This window comes from Leptodactylus fuscus, chromosome 6 (genome assembly GCF_031893055.1).
Source record: "Leptodactylus fuscus isolate aLepFus1 chromosome 6, aLepFus1.hap2, whole genome shotgun sequence".
Lineage (NCBI taxonomy): Eukaryota > Metazoa > Chordata > Amphibia > Anura > Leptodactylidae > Leptodactylus > Leptodactylus fuscus.
The window spans coordinates 86,539,577-86,558,722 of NC_134270.1; the positions used below are offsets into that span (position 1 = coordinate 86,539,577).

At 41.4% G+C, this 19,146-nt stretch overlaps 1 protein-coding gene across 1 annotated transcript; it reads right to left on the bottom strand.

Annotated features, from left to right (window-relative positions):
- Positions 1-4,793: 4,793 nt before the first annotated feature.
- LOC142209594 (sulfotransferase 2B1-like) lies at positions 4,794-16,890 on the bottom strand. Its single transcript, XM_075278603.1, has 6 exons — positions 16,743-16,890; positions 13,672-13,880; positions 12,354-12,480; positions 11,436-11,530; positions 8,673-8,853; positions 4,794-4,899 (listed from the first exon to the last, which is right to left on the bottom strand). Exons 1-6 carry the CDS (start codon positions 16,882-16,884, stop codon positions 4,796-4,798), a joined length of 858 nt encoding a protein of 285 aa, XP_075134704.1. The 5' UTR covers positions 16,885-16,890; the 3' UTR covers positions 4,794-4,795.
- Between the last annotated feature and the right edge of the window lie 2,256 nt (positions 16,891-19,146).

The following is a 19,146-nucleotide window of genomic DNA, read 5'->3' on the forward strand; positions in this document are numbered from 1 at the left end:
CTTGGTTCTGATCCATGCCTGTACAACTATTCACCTGTTCCTGGCAGCAAAGCAGAGTGGAGTGGTAGTGCAGTGGTCGCGGAGTTTTCTCTATTTCAATTTACAGCTTGTTTATTATTTGTATATCCTTCTACTGGAGAAAATTTTGACTTTCATATTCAGTTAAAGTACTTCTAGCGCTGGTGGAGACTTCTGTAGGTCTGCCTTGGCTTGCATTAATGTACAGATTTAAAATAGCTGTATCTACTGCTCACTGTTATCAGCCATCTCCCACTGTTGCTTCTGTTAGACCTTGCATCAAAACTATAACAGATTAGATAGCACATAATAGTCATTTTCCATAATGGAACAAATTTAGACACTCGTGGACCAGATTCAAAGAATAACCAAACTGGTTCAAGATTTGGCAGAGAGGATTAAACAGCAGGAGAAATCTCTGTCTCAAGTTCCTGTTGCTACTGCTGTTCACATGGAACTTAAAATAAAACTACCTGGCAGGTTTTCTGGAGAGAGAAAATTTGTTGTTATTTTTTTAGTGAAAGCTGAAAGCTGTATTTTTGCCTCCGACCCTACTCTGCAAGGGATGAGCAGCAACGGGTTGCCATTATTTACTTCTACAGGTTGACCCTCAAGCATTGGCCTTTTCACTAAATCCCCAAGCTCCAGAATTGTTTTCGTTCTGCTCTGGGTTTACTCTACGATGAACATCCTGTTACAGTCGTTGATTAATTAAATCTGATGGCTCTCCATCAATGTAGTTGTCCAGTGGAAGATTATTATTCAAAATTTATTTATTTAAAATTTAAAAGGGTTGTCCATATTTGCTAACATCCCCTTTAAGAAGTTTACATGTGCCCTCATTGGTCTTATGCTGGTTGCAGCTCAAACAGTCATACCCTGTTTCTGGAAGTCCACATCCACACTCTCAGTTCATGATTGCCTCTCAGTACTCCTTTATTTATAACATGTAGAGTTTATGATCTCTGAATTGCATCTCTACTTTGAGAAATACTGAAGTACCTGGCATTTATGGGATATTTTCCAATATTCCCCAGATTTCTCCACATTATGCTAACTCGAGATGAACCCTCTCTGATTTCCTTCTCCTCCCATTTCCTCTTTCTTATTTAATGTCTTCTGGTCCTTTAACCTCCCATATCCTTTCGTTCTCTCTTTGAACCGTCACTCCCATCAGATTGTTTTATATAGTCATTGACTGGATACTTTGCTTACAGTTACATAGAAACCAGCTGCATCAACCTACAGTGTGCAGCAGCAACATCTGAGTGCAAATGTGCCACAGGATACCTGTATGCCTCTATGATCAACTGTATTTTTTCTTGTATCCAGGATCAGGGCAGCCCAACTGGGTACTAGAACCTCTTTTCAATTGTGAACTTTTCCAAAATAAATTTATTCTGTTGCTCTAATATTGTAATCATTTACATATATCATCATTGTATTCACACTAATAAAGTTTCATTTTTAATGCGTTATTTTTTTGTCAATGTTTGTGCAAAGGAGGAAAAATTTAGCAAATGAGGAAGGAAGACTCAATAAAGGTTGTGAAATTCCTCTTTATTTTCTGACACTATATTCGGCCACGGTATTGCCATGACGTAATGCCATTAGCCCTGCATTCTATTGTGGCTTTCCAATGCTGATTAAGCTTAAATGAATGGGCCTAATCAGCAGGGAATCCTGAGCCACAGAATCCAAGGCTGAATCAAAAGCGGAGTCCACGGCAAGATTGAGCAGGATGTTGATTTTTTTTCTCAGCTGTGATCTTTGCCTCCCATTGACAACAATGTGAATTAGATTTGGTGCCCCTAAATCCATGGCAAATTCCTACATGTGAATCTACCCTAATAGAGTCCGAGCAATGACATTATCATCTGGGAAGGCATACACAAACACTGCTGGTTAAAGGCTCAATTCACCTCAAGGGCCAAAAACACTGCTGGTACAAGGCTGAACTCACCCCAAGGGCCAATAACTAAAACTCTGCTGTTTAAAGGCTCAACTCACCTCAAGGGCCAAAAACTCTGCTAGTTAAAGGCTCAAATCACCCAAAGGGCCTAATACTTTGCAGGTAAAAGGCTCAATTCACCCAAAGGACCAAAAACACTGCTGATTAAAGGGTCAACTCACCCCAAGGGCCTAAAACTCTGCTGGTGCAAGGCTCAACTGACTTCAAGGGCCTAATACTCTGCTGGTACAAGGCTCAACTCACCCCAAGGGCCTAAAACTCTGCCGATGCAAGGCTCAAATCACTTTAAGGGACTAATACTCTGCTGGTACAAGGCTCTACTGACTTCAAGGGCCTAATATTCTGCTGGTACAAGGCTCAACTCACCACAAGGGCCTGAAGCTAAGTTTGGGAGGGCTCACACCAAGGGCCTGAAAAGTAAATTTTTGTGTGGCTCAGTTTAAGGGCCTCTAACTTAATTTGGAAGGGCTCATGTGAAGGGCCAGAAAAGTAATTTTTGGAGGTCTCACCACATCACACACACATAAACAATGACAGTTAAGGGTGGGGGCTGTTGGATTTCCCATTGTCTATGCCATCTGTGGTTGTCATGGGCAACGTGATTTAAAGGGGTGCATGCTAATGGTTCTTCAGCTTAAAATTTGTGTTTCTGTCCGTACTAATATAGAGGAAAGAAGGTTTCCAAGTATTTTTCCACTTTCATAGAGGTTCTATTGAGTGTGGAAAGTGTCTAGTTTGATATGCTGTGATAGTGGGGTAATACTGGGACTTGGGCATGTTAGATGCACCCAGGCATGCTTCCCCTGCAATCCAAGTTGCATTCCAGAGGTGTTGGCATCATTTCCTGAGACAAAAAATTATTTTAATCGATGATAACTTATAACGTGCCCAATTGTGACAGAACAAAAATTAAGGATAAATAGGTAAACTATCTAGGGACGTTTAAAACATAGCCTTTATTATTCTTTTTATTAAAAAGCATCACAGATTTAAAAGACCTTTCTCTGGTTATAAGCCAAACAAATATATACACCGGGGAATACTAGGATTGTCGCTATTAAACTAGTAACCTATGAATAGGTGTCCCTTATTACCAGTAGTCGTATAACCAAAGATATTCCCCTAATTTTGCTCCAGGAGAAAGACCCACCCCCAAAGATAGAGGATCAGAGTACAATCACTGCCTTCAGTTTATCAGTATCTGCAGCAATACACCGATCCTCCCTATACACTACATAGGGTAGAGTCCAAGAGTAATCACTATCGTATCCACATTGCAGCTGTCTGCCCTATGTTGATAAAGCTAACGCTGTGGGACCGTAGTATCTTCTGTCTAATCTACAGCCCTATATTGTCATACATAAAACTCATTCTGTAGATACTGAATACTCCCTATCTCATAGCCTGACGCGTTTCATCATGCTCATTTTACATGAGTCATCAGAGGCTTCACTGATCTGAATAGCAAGGAGTAGGCTAACCACTATTAATGATTCAGTTTGTGTCTCTTACAACCTCCCCTCCCACTCCCCAAGCGGCACTGATGTTTGGCCATCATTTCCTGAGGTGTCATTGTGGACTTGTGACTCTTCTTAGTCGAATTTGGGTTTCCCCTGAAACGAGCATTTTTTCCCCATAGACTATAATGGGACTCAATATTCGGTCGAATAGTCGAATATTGAGGGTCTACTCGAAATGAATATCGAATATTTCATTACTCGCTCATCTCTATATTCATTTAATTATTGAAAATTAATTTCATACACATGTTGAAAACAATTTATGTTTATTTCCATTATGTCCATTATATAGACTTACTAGTCTACCCAAGTACCTCTTAACAAAATTGTCTAGCTTTACAAAATTAATGACCTATGCTCAAAGAGGACCTTTCACGTCCTCATCAATGTGTGGTAGCATATAGCGATAGAAAGCCAACAGTTCACTGAAATCAGCACACTGTCAGCTTTTGCGTGATGTGCTTATGTGCTGGAAATATCTTCAGCACTGATATCTCCCCACTGTCAGAAAGGTGGGCCTTACAGGCTAGCTTCATCATTGTGCTGCAGAACTTTATGGTAGAGTAAAATGGGCAGGGGGTGTTCTTCACAGTCCAGCAATGATGCTAGGCTGCAAGACCTGTCTTTCTGACAGTGGGGAGCCTGGGAAAGCCGACACTGCACTGAATTCATCAGTATATAGCAGTATATAATGCTGCACATTGATGAGGACACGAAAGATCCTCTTTACGTGAGTCCTGTAGTCTTTTCACTTTTTACATCAGATGATATTCAGATGCAGAATGCCCCACTTTTAGTAATGCCTGTTCCATGTATTGCAACATTATTTCATCCTCTCCAACCCACTTATTGGCCAACAAAAACCTGGATAACCCATTTTATATATGAGTTGCATTGTGCATAAGAAGCAATTTCAAGGGGCACATGCAGCAAAACGCAGGTTAAAAATGTTGAGTAGAAAACTGAGTGTAAAACACAAACACCAAAATTCCCATTTTTCACTGCTGTTCTGCTGAATTTTGCACCAACAGACTGTGGGAGACTAATACTCAGAACTCCCACAGATCATCTATTTGAAGAGCAAGCAGTACAATGCTTGTGCTTCATGGGTTGTGTGATGTTATGTCCATTGATCATATTGACTGTATGAAGGTAAGTCCCAGTCAAGTGAATGGGGCTCTGCTTATAATACAATGCATAGCTACTATACATTGCTTGTGAAAAGACTGCAGCACTCATCTAGGATAGGTCATCAATAGTTTAGTGCCAGAAAACCCCTTCAATGTTATGCAAAGGAAATGTTGATGTCTTTCATACAATCCTTGTAAATCCTTTCAAATTCCTCTTCTTGAGCAGGAGTAAAATGATTCTTATGGTCTCCAGCAATACCTGTAGGAAAAAAAAAACAATTGTTTTGTTGTTATGTTTGGACAGTATTTACGTTCAATTTTAAGCCAGTAATATACATATATATCTATATATCTATATCTATCTATCTATAGCCTGCAGGGCAGATCCTGAGAGGAGAGCAAGTGGTTGGGTCTGTCCTTACGCTGAAAGCCTTGTGATACGATACACTTTTTTTTGGTTAATTTCATGCGGCCGGTAGTAAGCCACACGTACAATTAGTATTGTCTGTTTAGTTAGCATCCAGACAAGCAGGATTTTAGTTTGAAATTATTTTGCCTGAAGTTAAAGGGGCTCTATCACTGGATTTTCACTATTTGAGATAAACATATGCCTGTATAGCCTTTGAAGGCTATTTAAGTCCTGCTAGTAGTTTGTTAAAAGATCCCCCCCCCCGTTTTAATGAACTACCTTTTAAACGTATATGTAAATGAGCCCACCGTGCACTGTGGGCGTTCCCGTTCACCCCTCACATCATACTCTGCTCACACCCTCCTCTCCTCTCTTGCTTCTTCTATGTAATTCCCTCCTTCTTCTTTTGATTCACAGCCTCTAACTGTCTCTTCCCTGCTAGTGGTACAGGACCTGTGATGATGTCACTACTGCTCTGTGATTGGCTTGTCACTGTGATGACGTCACTACAAGGTCCTTCTAAGTAGTGATTATGCAGAGCAGGGGCTGCAGCTCCCTGTGTCTATCATAGATCTCCATGTGTACAGTAGATCTATGCTATGATAGAAAAAGGGAGCTGCAGCCCCTGCATATATATATTAGATCACTACTTAGAAGGACCTTGTAGTGACATCATCATAGGGACAAGCCAATCACAGAGCAGTAGTGACATCATCACAGGTCCTGTACCACTAGCAGGGAAGAGACAGTTGTGAGGCTGTGAATCGAAAGCAGGAGGAGGAACTTACATACAAGAACCACAGAGAGGAGGGCGTGAGCAGAGTATGATGTGAGGGGTGCATGGGAACGCCCACGGTGCACGGAGGGCTCATTTACATATACATTTAAAAGGTAATTCATTAAAACAGGGGGCCTTTTAACAAACGATTAGCAGGACCTGAATAGACTTTTTTAAAGGTTATTCAGGCATATGTTTATCTAAAATAGTGAAAATCCAGTGATAGAGCCCCTTTATGGCTGTATTCTATTTTATTTATTTGTACAATTGATCAATAAAACCACATCTGCTTTGCAACTATTTTGTATATGAAGTATATTTATTAGTGAATATTAAGGATTGGGACCCTACTTTGTGTAATATATACAAGCAGTCCCCTACACACTTTTTGGAACATTAGCAAGTGGATGGGGCAAGCTGTTAAGATTAGAGATGAGCGAACACTAAAATGTTCGAAATTCGATTCGAACAGCCGCTCACTGTTCGAGTGTTCGAATGGGTTTCGAACCCCATTATAGTCTATGGGGAACATAAACTCGTTAAGGGGGAAACCCAAATTCGTGTCTGGAGGGTCACCAAGTCCACTATGACACCCCAGGAAATGATACCAACACCCTGGAATGACACTGGGACAGCAGGGGAAGCATGTCTGGGGGCATAAAAGTCACTTTATTTCATGGAAATCCCTGTCAGTTTGCGATTTTCGCAAGCTAACTTTTCCCATAGAAATGCATTGGCCAGTGCTGATTGGCCAGAGTACGGAACTCGACCAATCAGCACTGGCTCTGCTGGAGGAGGCGGAGTCTAAGATCGCTCCACACCAGTCTCCATTCAGGTCCGACCTTAGACTCCGCCTCCTCCGGCAGAGCCAGCGCTGATTGGCCGAAGGCTGGCCAATGCATTCCTATGCGAATGCAGAGACTTAGCAGTGCTGAGTCAGTTTTGCTCAACTACACATCTGATGCACACTCGGCACTGCTACATCAGATGTAGCAATCTGATGTAGCAGAGCCGAGGGTGCACTAGAACCCCTGTGCAAACTCAGTTCACGCTAATAGAATGCATTGGCCAGCGCTGATTGGCCAATGCATTCTATTAGCCCGATGAAGTAGAGCTGAATGTGTGTGTTAAGCACACACATTCAGCACTGCTTCATCACGCCAATACAATGCATTAGCCAGTGCTGATTGGCCAGAGTACGGAATTCGGCCAATCAGCGCTGGCTCTGCTGGAGGAGGCGGAGTCTAAGGTCGGACCTGAATGGAGACTGGTGTGGAGCGATCTTAGACTCCGCCTCCTCCAGCAGAGCCAGCGCTGATTGGCCGAATTCCGTACTCTGGCCAATCAGCACTGGCTAATGCATTGTATTGGCGTGATGAAGCAGTGCTGAATGTGTGTGCTTAGCACACACATTCAGCTCTACTTCATCGGGCTAATAGAATGCATTGGCCAATCAGCGCTGGCCAATGCATTCTATTAGCTTGATGAAGCAGAGTGTGCACAAGGGTTCAAGCGCACCCTCGGCTCTGATGTAGCAGAGCCGAGGGTGCACAAGGGTTCAAGTGCACCCTCGGCTCTCCTACATCAGAGCCGAGGGTGCGCTTGAACCCTTGTGCAGCCTCAGCTCTGCTACATCAGAGCCGAGGGTGCGCTTGAACCCTTGTGCACACTCTGCTTCATCAAGCTAATAGAATGCATTGGCCAGCACTGATTGGCCAGAGTACGGAATTCGGCCAATCAGCGCTGGCCAATGCATCCCTATGGGAAAAAGTTTATCTCACAAAAATCACAATTACACACCCGATAGAGCCCCAAAAAGTTATTTTTAATAACATTCCCCCCTAAATAAAGGTTATCCCTAGCTATCCCTGCCTGTACAGCTATCCCTGTCTCATAGTCACAAAGTTCACATTCTCATATGACCCGGATTTGAAATCCACTATTCGTCTAAAATGGAGGTCACCTGATTTCGGCAGCCAATGACTTTTTCCAATTTTTTTCAATGCCCCCAGTGTCGTAGTTCCTGTCCCACCTCCCCTGCGCTGTTATTGGTGCAAAAAAGGTGCCAGGGAAGGTGGGAGGGGAATCGAATTTTGGCGCACTTTACCACACGGTGTTCGATTCGATTCGAACATGGCGAACACCCTGATATCCGATCGAACATGTGTTCGATAGAACACTGTTCGCTCATCTCTAGTTAAGATGTATATCAAGAAACAAGAGACTATGTTCCCTAAGCCTCAGAAACAGCATGTAGGACGCTATAGAGAAGTACAGAGAACTACTGATGTAAAAAACAAAACAAATAGGTGTGTGCTTTTATCTTTCCTCCTATTTCTCTCAGCCCCTCCTCCCTCCTGCATGAAAATTCTATAATTAAAAATTGTTTTTATTTTCTGCTTTGTAAGTGAAAATTATGTTAAAATTGGTCAAATGACACCTTAAAGCTAAGGCCCCACAGGCCATAATCTCAGCGCTACAGCGCTGCGGAAAGAACCGCTGCGTGAATGCACTGCGGTTCTTTCCGTAGCGTTTTTAAGAGAAAGTTCACTGAGTTTTCCTCTGTGGACTTTCTCTTAACATTATATCTACGGGAAAGCCGCCAGCGTTTCCATAGATATAATTGACATGCTGCGATTTGCAAAGCCGCAATGGCTTTGCAAATCGCAGCGTGCCCGCACTGCGTTTTTTTCCGCAAAGTGGGCATGGGATTCGCATGAATCCCATCCCCTTTGCTTGCACTGTAAAACGCCGCGATTTTTCCCACAGCGTCTCTGCTGCAGGCAAATCGCTGTGTTTATGTCCCATGGGGCCCAGGCCTAACAAATGTTTTGATATACACTACCTTTTCTGTGAAATTTTCCTTTCTCTTTGTCAAAAAATTCTTTAGGCACAGCAGAATAGTTGGACATGGGGTTGTCTTTCATTACTTGAAAAGAAGCATTTTCTACAACAGAATCTATGGCAGCGTCATTCAGTTCTTTTCCAAGGAATTTACAAATTTTAATAACATTCCCCTTTAAATCCTAGAGAAAAAGTCAAGTGATGATCAGTAATATTAAATAGCCAATAGAATCATAATAAACTTGCACAGGTAAATGTGTTTTATTTGGGAAATACTTTAAAATGTTAAAAGCTGATAACCTATGTTATGCAAGACTACAGTGTGTTTATCTGCTTAAAGAAAACATGTGACTAGGTTTATAAAGCCCAATGACACACATAATCTGATATGCACTGCCACACTGATCATTTTGGAGTTTTGTTTATCCATATCTGGTCAGCCATTGCAAAATCATAAATTTTAGAGTTGATGCAAATTAGGGTATACTATTCATGTGGGCTAACACTGCAATTGCATGTAAAATGCAGTAACACTGCATGACATACAGCACACAGTGACCACTGTGTGGTCCAATTACAGGCCCCAGAGGTCTGTGATGTCATTCAAGAGACCTGAGCCAGAGCCCAGTAGAGTCGAGTAACACAGTTACCTTCTCTGGACCTCCTCTCCTTATAGAATGGGGTCTGAAGACCCCATTTTATTATTAAATAGCAGTTTCGTTTTGGAAGTGTTTGGTTTGAACAAACCAGCAGGTGAATCTCCCAATAAATAATCCAAGTCAGGTAACCCTACTTACAATCCCTGCTTCCGGCACATGAGCGGGAATTTGTATGTAAATAACGGACTATCATAATAAAAAAAAAGGTACGTTCCACCACTGTGTACCTCCAATTTATAACTCATTTTTTTTTATAAGTGAATAGAACAGGTAAGCAAAGGAAACGTAATATATTTTAATAGAGAAATATGTTTCCTTCTCCACTTATTAGGCAGCCTTCTCCTCCTTTATCTACATAGCATTTCTATCTGTCTGTAGCCACACAAACAGAGCTCTATACAGAAGGGAAGGGGGGGGGGTACTGCTAACAGATTTATTGCTTCATTCTGTACAGTGGTGGAGCTTATCCTGAAAGTTAGAAGTGTCAGAAGAGTTGGCTCACTCATATAGTAGCAAAGATAAGCAATTGCAGTTATTTGTGTGTTATATCCAGAAGCCTCATCCTCCTCTTTCCCCTCTCAATAGATCTGTGTAAAAAGTAACTTGGTCTGATAAGTGGAGAAAGAAACATATTACTTTGACACAAGTGTCATGACATCTTGTGACCACAGATGGTAATGATTGGGACTCAGGGGCTACTGACATCACCCTGGAGTCCAGAAGATACTGGATGACACCTGGGAACAAACACCAGACGCCGCAAGGGAACTCAGGAGAAGTGAGTATGACTGTATATTATTTCTCTGCACCTACCTTGGGCCTCCGCTTATTATATTTTGTAGAATATAATACTGATTTGTGGGTGGCATCCCCAATAATTTCAGGTTATACCAAACCTAAAATTTTTAGAAATTTTATTTAAAAAACCTGGCTTGTTACGAACCAGTTTGCTCATTTATACTCAAATCACTACATAGTGTCTGTACAATCTGCTGTACTATTACAGTGGATGCCGGGAGCCGTGCAGCCGCCATAGCCACCAGGTGTCTACTGTTTTATACAGTAGACACCCAGCATTAATGCCCACGATTGGTGCCCTAAAGCCATTTTCCCGGCAAGCTCTGGGTTCGGGATCCCATTGCCATGAAAGTGGGGAGCCTTTTGAAGGCTCCCCAGCCTGTCATTCACTGGATTCTACTGCAGGCTACTCTATGTAACCTGCAATCAAAGCATCGGTATTTTGCAGTGCATTGTATTACTGATCAGACCCCTGGGGTTCAAGACCCCTAGGTGGTCTAATAAATGCGTTAAAAAAAATTGAAAAAATAATAAAAAATGTAAATCACCCTCCTTTCCCTAGAACACATATAAAAGTACTGAAATACTGTGAAACACATACATGTTAGGAATCCCTGTGTCCAAAAATGCCCACTCTACATGTCTCTAAAAATATTTTTCCCAAACGCCGTAGCAGAAAAAAGTCAAAAGTGCCAAAAGTGATCAAAGCAATAACAATTCCCCAAAATGGTATAACTGAAAAGTACACCCGGCCCTGCAAAAAAAGTCACCCTATACACCCCCGTACACGGAACTAAAAAAAAGTTACAGGTGTCAGAATATGGAGAAGTTTAGAAAAATAAATATTTGCCGCAGTTTTAGATTTTTGTTAAGGGGTTAAAATGTAAATAAAACAATATAAATTAGGTATCCTCAGAATCACACGAAACATAGAATACAAGTGACATGTCATTTTCGCTGCACAGTGAACGCCGTAAAAACGAATCCCGTAAAAAAAAATCGCACAAATGCAGTTTTTCTTCAAATCCACCCCATTCTGAATTTTTTTCCAGCTTCCCAGTACATTGTACAGAATAATTAATGGTAACATCTTAAAGAAAAATTTGTCCCGCAAACATTAACACCTCATATGGCTCTGAGAGCAGAAAAATAAGAAAGTTATGGGGTTTGGATCGGGGGGAGTCAAAAACTAAAATAAAAAAAATGCCGTTGACGGCAAATACAATAAACTACTATATTTTATAAAATTTGATCAGTTCCTAAATAATTGATGTAAATGTATTAATAGTAAATGTACAAATATTTACCTTAAGCATATCTTCATATGATAGAATAAGAAAGTTTGGATTATTCTTCATTGTTAGCCATCCTTTCACATGTTCAAACCACCGACCAAAGATAACTATAATAATAATGATAATAATAATAATAATATACATGCTGAATGCACAGTGAGGTTGAGAAAACCATGATCAATGGAATATATAATTAGACAGCTATTTGCATTGATCAATCAGCAAAGCCCGAGTGCAGGGAAGTGAACAACGAAAAGGTAAGTGCATGTGCCTAATGGCTGGTTCACACTTGCTTATGTATTCCGTTCGCAAGGAGTCCGCATGAGGACCCCCCGGACGGAATACAAGCGCAACTGCAAGCGCTGTGCAGTTAAAGTGCATGGACCCTATAGACTATAATGGGGTCGGTGTGCTTGCAGCGCATTGCCTGCATGAATGAGTCTATGTTTCAGTACGATTCTGGAGATATTAACTACTTTTATATGTATTCTAGAGCAGCCTGCATTAGAAAATAATGGCAGACAGGCCAGGGAGCCTTTATAAGGCTCCTGGCTGTCATGCCAATGTGACGTCAGCCCTGGAGCTTGTGCCAGGTACCAGCAATCACTAGCAAAATTGCCGTGCTCAGACGCTGCCGGGAAAATTGTGCCTCGGTCAGCTTTGACTGAGGCTCCAGAAGGGTTAATGTCCACGATCGGTGTGGGCACAGACCGTGGGCATTACCGCATGTTGTCTGCTGTATGATACAGCAGACACCAGGTGGCTATGGCGACTTTGTTTCCATCCAAAAAATGAGGATACCAGACGCACAGCAACATTGCTCAGAATGAAGAAGCAGAAAAGCTGAAAAAATGGTAGTTCCTTGAAGGTTCAATCCAGCCTTAAAAAGAATATTCATTTTTGTTAAATCATTTGACATTAAATACTCACTGTCTTTACTCAAAAACAAGGAGACAAAATCCTGGAAGTCTTCCCTACATTCCATAAATTGTGCATATTTGGAGAAGTAGTAAAGGGAAACACAAACATCTTTCGGATTCCGTATTGTGTAGATTGCCTATATAAACCAATCCAACAAGCAAAAATATTAATACATTATTTAATGTAAAGACAAAAGAAAGTTGTTGTTGTTGATGTTATTCTGCACCTCAGTTCCTATGTTATTGTGCATAAATGTCTCACTTCGACTTTCTTTCCATATTGAACAGTAGATGGGTATACCTGGGTCACAATGGTTTCTGTCAGTTCATGAATTTCAAAAGAAAATGAACCTGATGTGTCTTTCATCCACTTTGTCTATGGTCCTCAACATTGCCCATTTCTTGATGCTTCTTCAAAAGAGCTTGAACTGCACATTGTGCAATGTAATGTAATTGAGAACAATCTTCAGCGTAAAGACAGACAAGACGTTCTGGAAGTGTTTAGCACTGCTGCCTTGTAACGCTGGAGTCCTGGGTACAAATTCTGCCAGGAGCAACATCTATAAGGAGTTTGTATGTTCTCCCTGTGTCTGTGTGAGGTTTTTTTTCCCACACTCCAAAGACATACTGAAAGGGAATGTAGATTGTGAACCCTATATAGGGCAGTTACTGACAATGCTTGTAAAGTACTGTGGAATATGATGGCGCTACACAAGTAAGCAAAATAATCATCATGTCTGTTTAGAGTTACATGAAGACAATGAAGGGTTTCAGCAAGCCTATATACTTGTAACAAGTCAATTACCCTATGCAGGTGCACTTATGCTGTTTTGAAGACATGTGATGGTCACATCAAATATTGATTTGATTAACATTTCTCTTTTGCTCGTCAATTTACAAAATACAAAGTAAAATTATCAACACTTCTATTTTTGAAAGCATTCTCACTTTGCAGCATATTTTCATACCTATCTAAAACACTTTGGCACAGTACTGAAAATTACCTGAAAGGTCAGTTATGTGAAAGAAAGTGTAAAGAGCACAGTTTTGGCAGAAATAGATCAACAATACACAAAGACATTTTTTTCTGATCATTTTGGTAAAATATCAGAAAAAACTGTGCTTGGCCAATGTTTCATCAAAGGAAAAAATGTCCATTATGAAGCGTGAATCCTGAGAAAATGGCAGCAAAAAAGAAAAAAGTTTACTTAACCACAATTTTCCTGTTCCCTTCAATATTTTCATTTATATAGAGTTTTCAAGAATTGTAGATGAGAAAGGGTGAAGTAATATTATGTATTGTATCATAATTTTACTGTAATACAAACCTTGGCTGTAGTCTTGAAGAATGATTGTGGAAACAGATGGAAAGGAAGATGTGTAGTGATAAGCCGGGGCGATGGTTTATTTTCAAGGTGCTGCCGTCCACCGTGTTGCTCAATCCAAGGAACACGATCCCAACTAAAAGTTGTTTTCACTGGTGTAGGATCACCATTGCTGTAGATGAGAGACAGGATTTCTTGAAGCCATGTAGTACCTATAATAAAAATTTCATAGTAAAACATTCTTCTTTGAAGCATTAAAAAGCATACAGTTGTAAGTATACATATACAGATGTATCAAATCTTATCTCCACACTTGAATGCATATTTCCATGTTAGCATTTAGGGCTATATCTATAGGACATGACAAAATGTGTGATAGATGCAACCCTCACCTCTGGAACCCATTAACCTCTGGGATCTCATTAACAGGGCACCATATTAAGCTGCAAGTGAATGGAGGGGCACTGTTCTTAAACAAGTCTCTCCATTCCATTGCAAGGGAGTTATAAAAGTAGCCAGGACAGCCTGCTTGTCTATTTTTCAATCTCCCATACAAGAAATGTGCTGTCCCTCTTCATGCACTTGAAGACACAAAAGGAGCCATATTCTTGAGATTGATATGGGTTCCAGAGGTGAGAATAACATATATCAAGCAATTGTGAAATATCCTATTGATATAGCCATAAATGTCCAGCTAAGTATACCCCTTTAAAACTTTAATGTGTTGTGTACCTGAGGTTTCTTGTGACTTTTCAGGATGAGATGATCTTTGTATATGAGAAATAACACCATTTCTAGTTATATTTGGCATTACCCTGCACACTGCACCTGTAGTTTTCATTTGTCCTTGAACTGATGTTCAAGATTTCTATTCAGGCAAAGACCTATATTGACAAAGTGATGACCACTATGTACATATTGGGATTGAATCCATCACTGTGCTACTGTCTGTACCCATGAAAGACCATTCCTCTTGTTATTACACCTTTATACTATACTTGCCATTCAAACAGCAATTACCAAGTGGGTAATTGATATCCCCTCATTCACTGTGTATATCCTGTTATGATCAATTGAATACTGTATGAGATACCTCCTGTCTAGCCATACAATGGAAATGGTCTTTCGGTTATATCACAGGGCATACCTGATGCCAGTGAAGGGTTATAAAATGTGTACATACCATAATAACAAATGCTTTCGATACAGTATTAAGGGAGTAGACCTATATGACTGTCTGAGAACTCGTGTATAAGTACAAATATTTTAGTCCAGGATCCACACATTCACAACTAGAGATATGAACAGGGGTGAACCTGGGCTTTCTGCTGCCTGAAGCGGCGTCAGAAAGCCTCCCCCCCCCCCGAGGAGGGGCGGAGCTGAGGGGGCGGGGTCGCAAGAAGGGGGCGGGGTCACAAAGAAAGGGGGCGGGGCGGAGCGAGCGGCGTGAGCAGGCAGAGAGCAGGCAGGGAGAGGACATGCTCTCTGCCTGAGTGTGAGGGGCGGCCGCTGGAGCAGCGCTGCATCCAGCAGAGCCGCCCCAATACACGGCTCGCTTCCCGTGTCGGGCTGCAGACATGGTGACACAGCTTGTCCTGGACTGGCTTAGGTCAGCAAAAATGCCGCCCTCCCGAGGCCCTGGCATAGCGCCGCCTGAAGCGGTCGCTTCAGGTCGCCTCATGATAGGTGCGGCGCTGGATATGAAAACCTATGAAGATTTGTTTTGTTTTAGGTTCAGGTAGTTTGGACCAAAGAATAGTTTCTGGTCAAATGATTTTGATACAAACCAGAGCTTAAGTTGGCTTAAAACACATGGTATGACATACAGGGGTGATCCTGCCCCTTTCGCCGCCTGAGGCGAACTACAGAAAGCCGCCCCCCCCCCCCGCCGGGGAGGGGGATGAGCGGGGGCGTGGCTTAGTGGAGGGGGCGTGGCATATCGAAGGGGGCAGGGCTTAGGCCGGAGACTGCCTGCGCTCTGCCTGAGCATGAGGGGAGGCTGCTGGAGCAGCGCTGCTCCAGTGGCCTCCCCTAACCACCGCTCGGTGCTAAGCCAGTCCAGGACAGCTTGTTCTGGACTGGCTTAGGTTAGCAAAAATGCCGCCCTCCCTGAGGCCCTGGCATAGCGCCGCCTGAAGCGCTCGCTTCAGGTCGCCTCATGGGAGGTGCGGCGCTGATGACATGGTTATGGAAAAACAGATGGTAACTTAAGCAATAGATACAAACATAACCATTTTTTAAGGAAACGAGCTTGCCTGTGGTATTTTTGTACATATATGGCGGTCATATTTCAAAAAGCAATGATTTAAAAAAATATCCTGTTTTGTGCTACAGGCTTGTTATTTTGAACAAATGTTTGTGACTGAGATGTCTAGGTCCCACCAGTGGAATTGTTTCTTGGGACCCACTGCCGGGACTCAGTGGTACTGAGACATTGCTGCTAGAGGAAATAACAATGCCGTGTTGCTCACTCGCCATATAATGTGCACCACTGCAGTATCTAAACCCACTGCTACACTTTGTATGCAAGCCAGCAGAAATTGCTAACATTACCCAAAGCCAAACTGTCCTGGAAAAGCTGATGTGCAAAGAGCTGTGTGAGTGACATTCCCACCTAAATAAAGGTAATCCCTAGCTAACCCTGCCTGTACATCTATCCCTGTCTCACAGTCACATAGTTCACAGTCTCAAATTAACCGAATGTTAAATCCACCATTCGTATAAATTGGAGGGCACCTGATTTAGCCAGCCAATCACTTTTTCCAATTTTTTTTCGATGCCCCCATTGTCGTAGTTCCTGTCCCACCTCCCCTGCACAGTTATTGGTGTAAAAAAAAGCGCCAGGGAAGGTGGGAGGGGATACAAATTTTTTGTGCGTTTGCCTCGTGGTATTCGATTGGAATCGAATACCTCGAACGGCCTGATATTCGATCAAACATTGTTGACTCATCTCTAGTCCCTAACAAATGGGTTTTGGAAATTTTCTTAATACTTTCCAAAAATTGCTGATAGACTTGTAAGCCTTCCAACATCTTAAAAATATATTTTTGTGCTAATTCTACAATATAAGTTACCTGATTTTGGATATGTTATGTTGAAAACATCATCATCACGTGTTTCAAATTCTTTCCATGCATAGTTTAAGCTTTCCACAGTGTGCACACCACCAGGTACTCTGACATCTTCATACTGTATGTATTTATTTGTAACTTCCATCTCGATAGAAAGGCCTTGTGGAAAAAAAAAAAAAAAAGAATGTATAAACTACCAAGAAAGCAACAATAAGGCCATATTTACACTTTTTATGTGAATTAATAGATTAAAAAATAAAGCTTTTAATTACAATTCTACTACCTGTAGGACCAACTCCTATTTTTTGTTTATTAAACAGTACAGGATAAATTGCATATAAGCTAAGTGGAAACCAAAAAAAAAGTAAGAAAAAAAACACTCAACATATAGAAAAGTACAAAATTTTATTTCAGTCACAAAAATAACACATACATAATCGTGTATGTCCAAGGAGAGACACAACAGTGCAAAATAACCACAGGATCAGTGAAACAAACAAACTCAACCATGACTCCCTATCTAATCAAGTGAAATTCACAAAGCCAGTATATCTACATATAGGGGTATGTATCAGCATCTGTATCTCATATGACAAAGAATGCATACATCATAATAGAAGTATGCAGCAGATAGGCAATTGACATGATAAGTAGCTCTCACATAGGCTACTGCACAAAGTGCATGGAGCAAACTTAGGAGTGGTCAAACAGTGCCAACTATAAGTCAGAACAAGAAACATACCCATAATGGTGTAGGTAACGGGAGACAGAGGAGAGAGGCTGCGCTCTGACTGCACCTGACGTGCGTTTCGGCTGGAATACACCCTCGAAGGCGTATTCCAGCCAAAATGCGCATTGGGTGCAGTCAGCCTCTCCCCTCTGTCTCTCGTTACCTACACCATTATGGGTATGTTTCTTGTTCTGACTCAAATTCCGGTCCAAAATGCGAGTAACTGCGATTGGATGCCGGAGCAGTGCACCAGCATCCAGTTGCGCATTCTGCTCTGGATTAGGCCCAAATGAATGGGGCTAGTCAGTAGGGATTGTCTTCAAGTGGATGTCGTGAGGCGAATCTGCCTGAAAGAATGAGCATCTCACATCGGAAAAAAGAACTGATCGGCTCCCATTGATTTCAATGGAAGCCGTCTTTTTGGTCAGGATTTTGAGGCGGATTCGGCCTCAAAATCCTGACCAAAAAACCCTGTGTGAATTTACCTTATAGTTGGCAATGCTAGCACGTATGTTTGACCACTCCTAAGTTTGCTGCATGTCACCATACTTTGTGCAGTAGTCTATGTGAGATCTACTTATCATGGCGCTTGCCTGTCTGCTGCATACTTCTATTATGATGTATGCATTCTTTGTCATATGAGATACAGACGCTGATACATACCCCTATGTGTATATATACTGGATATGTGAATTTCACTTGATTAGATAGTCATGGTTGAGTTTTGTACGTTTCTGTATGTTGACTGTTTTGTCTTACCTTTTTTATGGTTTCCAATTAGCTTACATATTCTGGTAAGCACACGTCTATATTCAGATTTTTTTTTATTGAGCTACTTTGTTTATTCCAGTTTTTTTGTGCTCTGCTTCTTTTTCTGTATAAGAGGTCAGTGAAGATGCCACTGCATGGCCCATACAGTGGCCCATGCACTAGTTTCCCCATTCAGTGGCCATTTCGCTTGTCCCACCATACTGTATGGGGAAAAGTGATGGGGCCACTGAGTGAGGGATCAGTGATGAAGTCATTTTATTATGTGAAGACAGTGATAGGAGCTAATATCCTGTGTGTGTGGGGCATTAACCCCTTAAGGACCGGGCCATTTGTCGGTTTCGCATTTTCGGTTTTCCCATCTCACATTTCAAGAGTCCTTACTTTTTCATTTTTCAGTTCACAGAGTCACATCATAGATTATTGTTTGCGGGACAAATCGTACTTTGTAATGGCATCATTCAATATGCTGTGCAATGTACTTGGAAGCTGGAAAAAAATTCTGAATGAGGTGCAATTTGAGAAAAAATGCATTTGCGCCAATTTTATATGGGTTTAATTTTTACAGTGTTCAATGCGGCGCTGCCATGTTTTTTGCTGCTTTGTTGTAGGTTTCTTGTAGGATCCTGTGCTGTTTTCTTTTTCTTAAAAAAATGTAAAAATGTAAACATGACATGTAAAAATGACGTTACCTGTATTCTGCGGGTCAGTTCGAATACAGCGATACCAAATTTATGTAGTATATGTAATGTTTTGATACCTTTTAAAAAATGAAAAATTTGGCAAAATAGAAAAAAAAAATTGTGTCGCCATGTTGTAACACCTATAACTTTTTCATATTTACATGTATGGAGCTGGGTGTAGCATCTTTTTATGCAGGACAGGATGATATTTTTATTGATACCATTT

What these genes read in the sequence shown, in the direction of transcription:
- LOC142209594 (XM_075278603.1), bottom strand. Translation starts at nt 16,884, where the DNA reads ATGGAAGTTACAAATAAATACATACAGTATGAAGATGTCAGAGTACCT. An exon ending in CATATGAAGATATGCTTAAG is followed by an intron (nt 8,854 to 11,435) that starts GTAAATATTTGT and finishes CTTTTTCTCTAG; the next exon opens with GATTTAAAGGGGAATGTTAT. An exon ending in AGGAAAATTTCACAGAAAAG is followed by an intron (nt 4,900 to 8,672) that starts GTAGTGTATATC and finishes TTTTTCCTACAG; the next exon opens with GTATTGCTGGAGACCATAAG.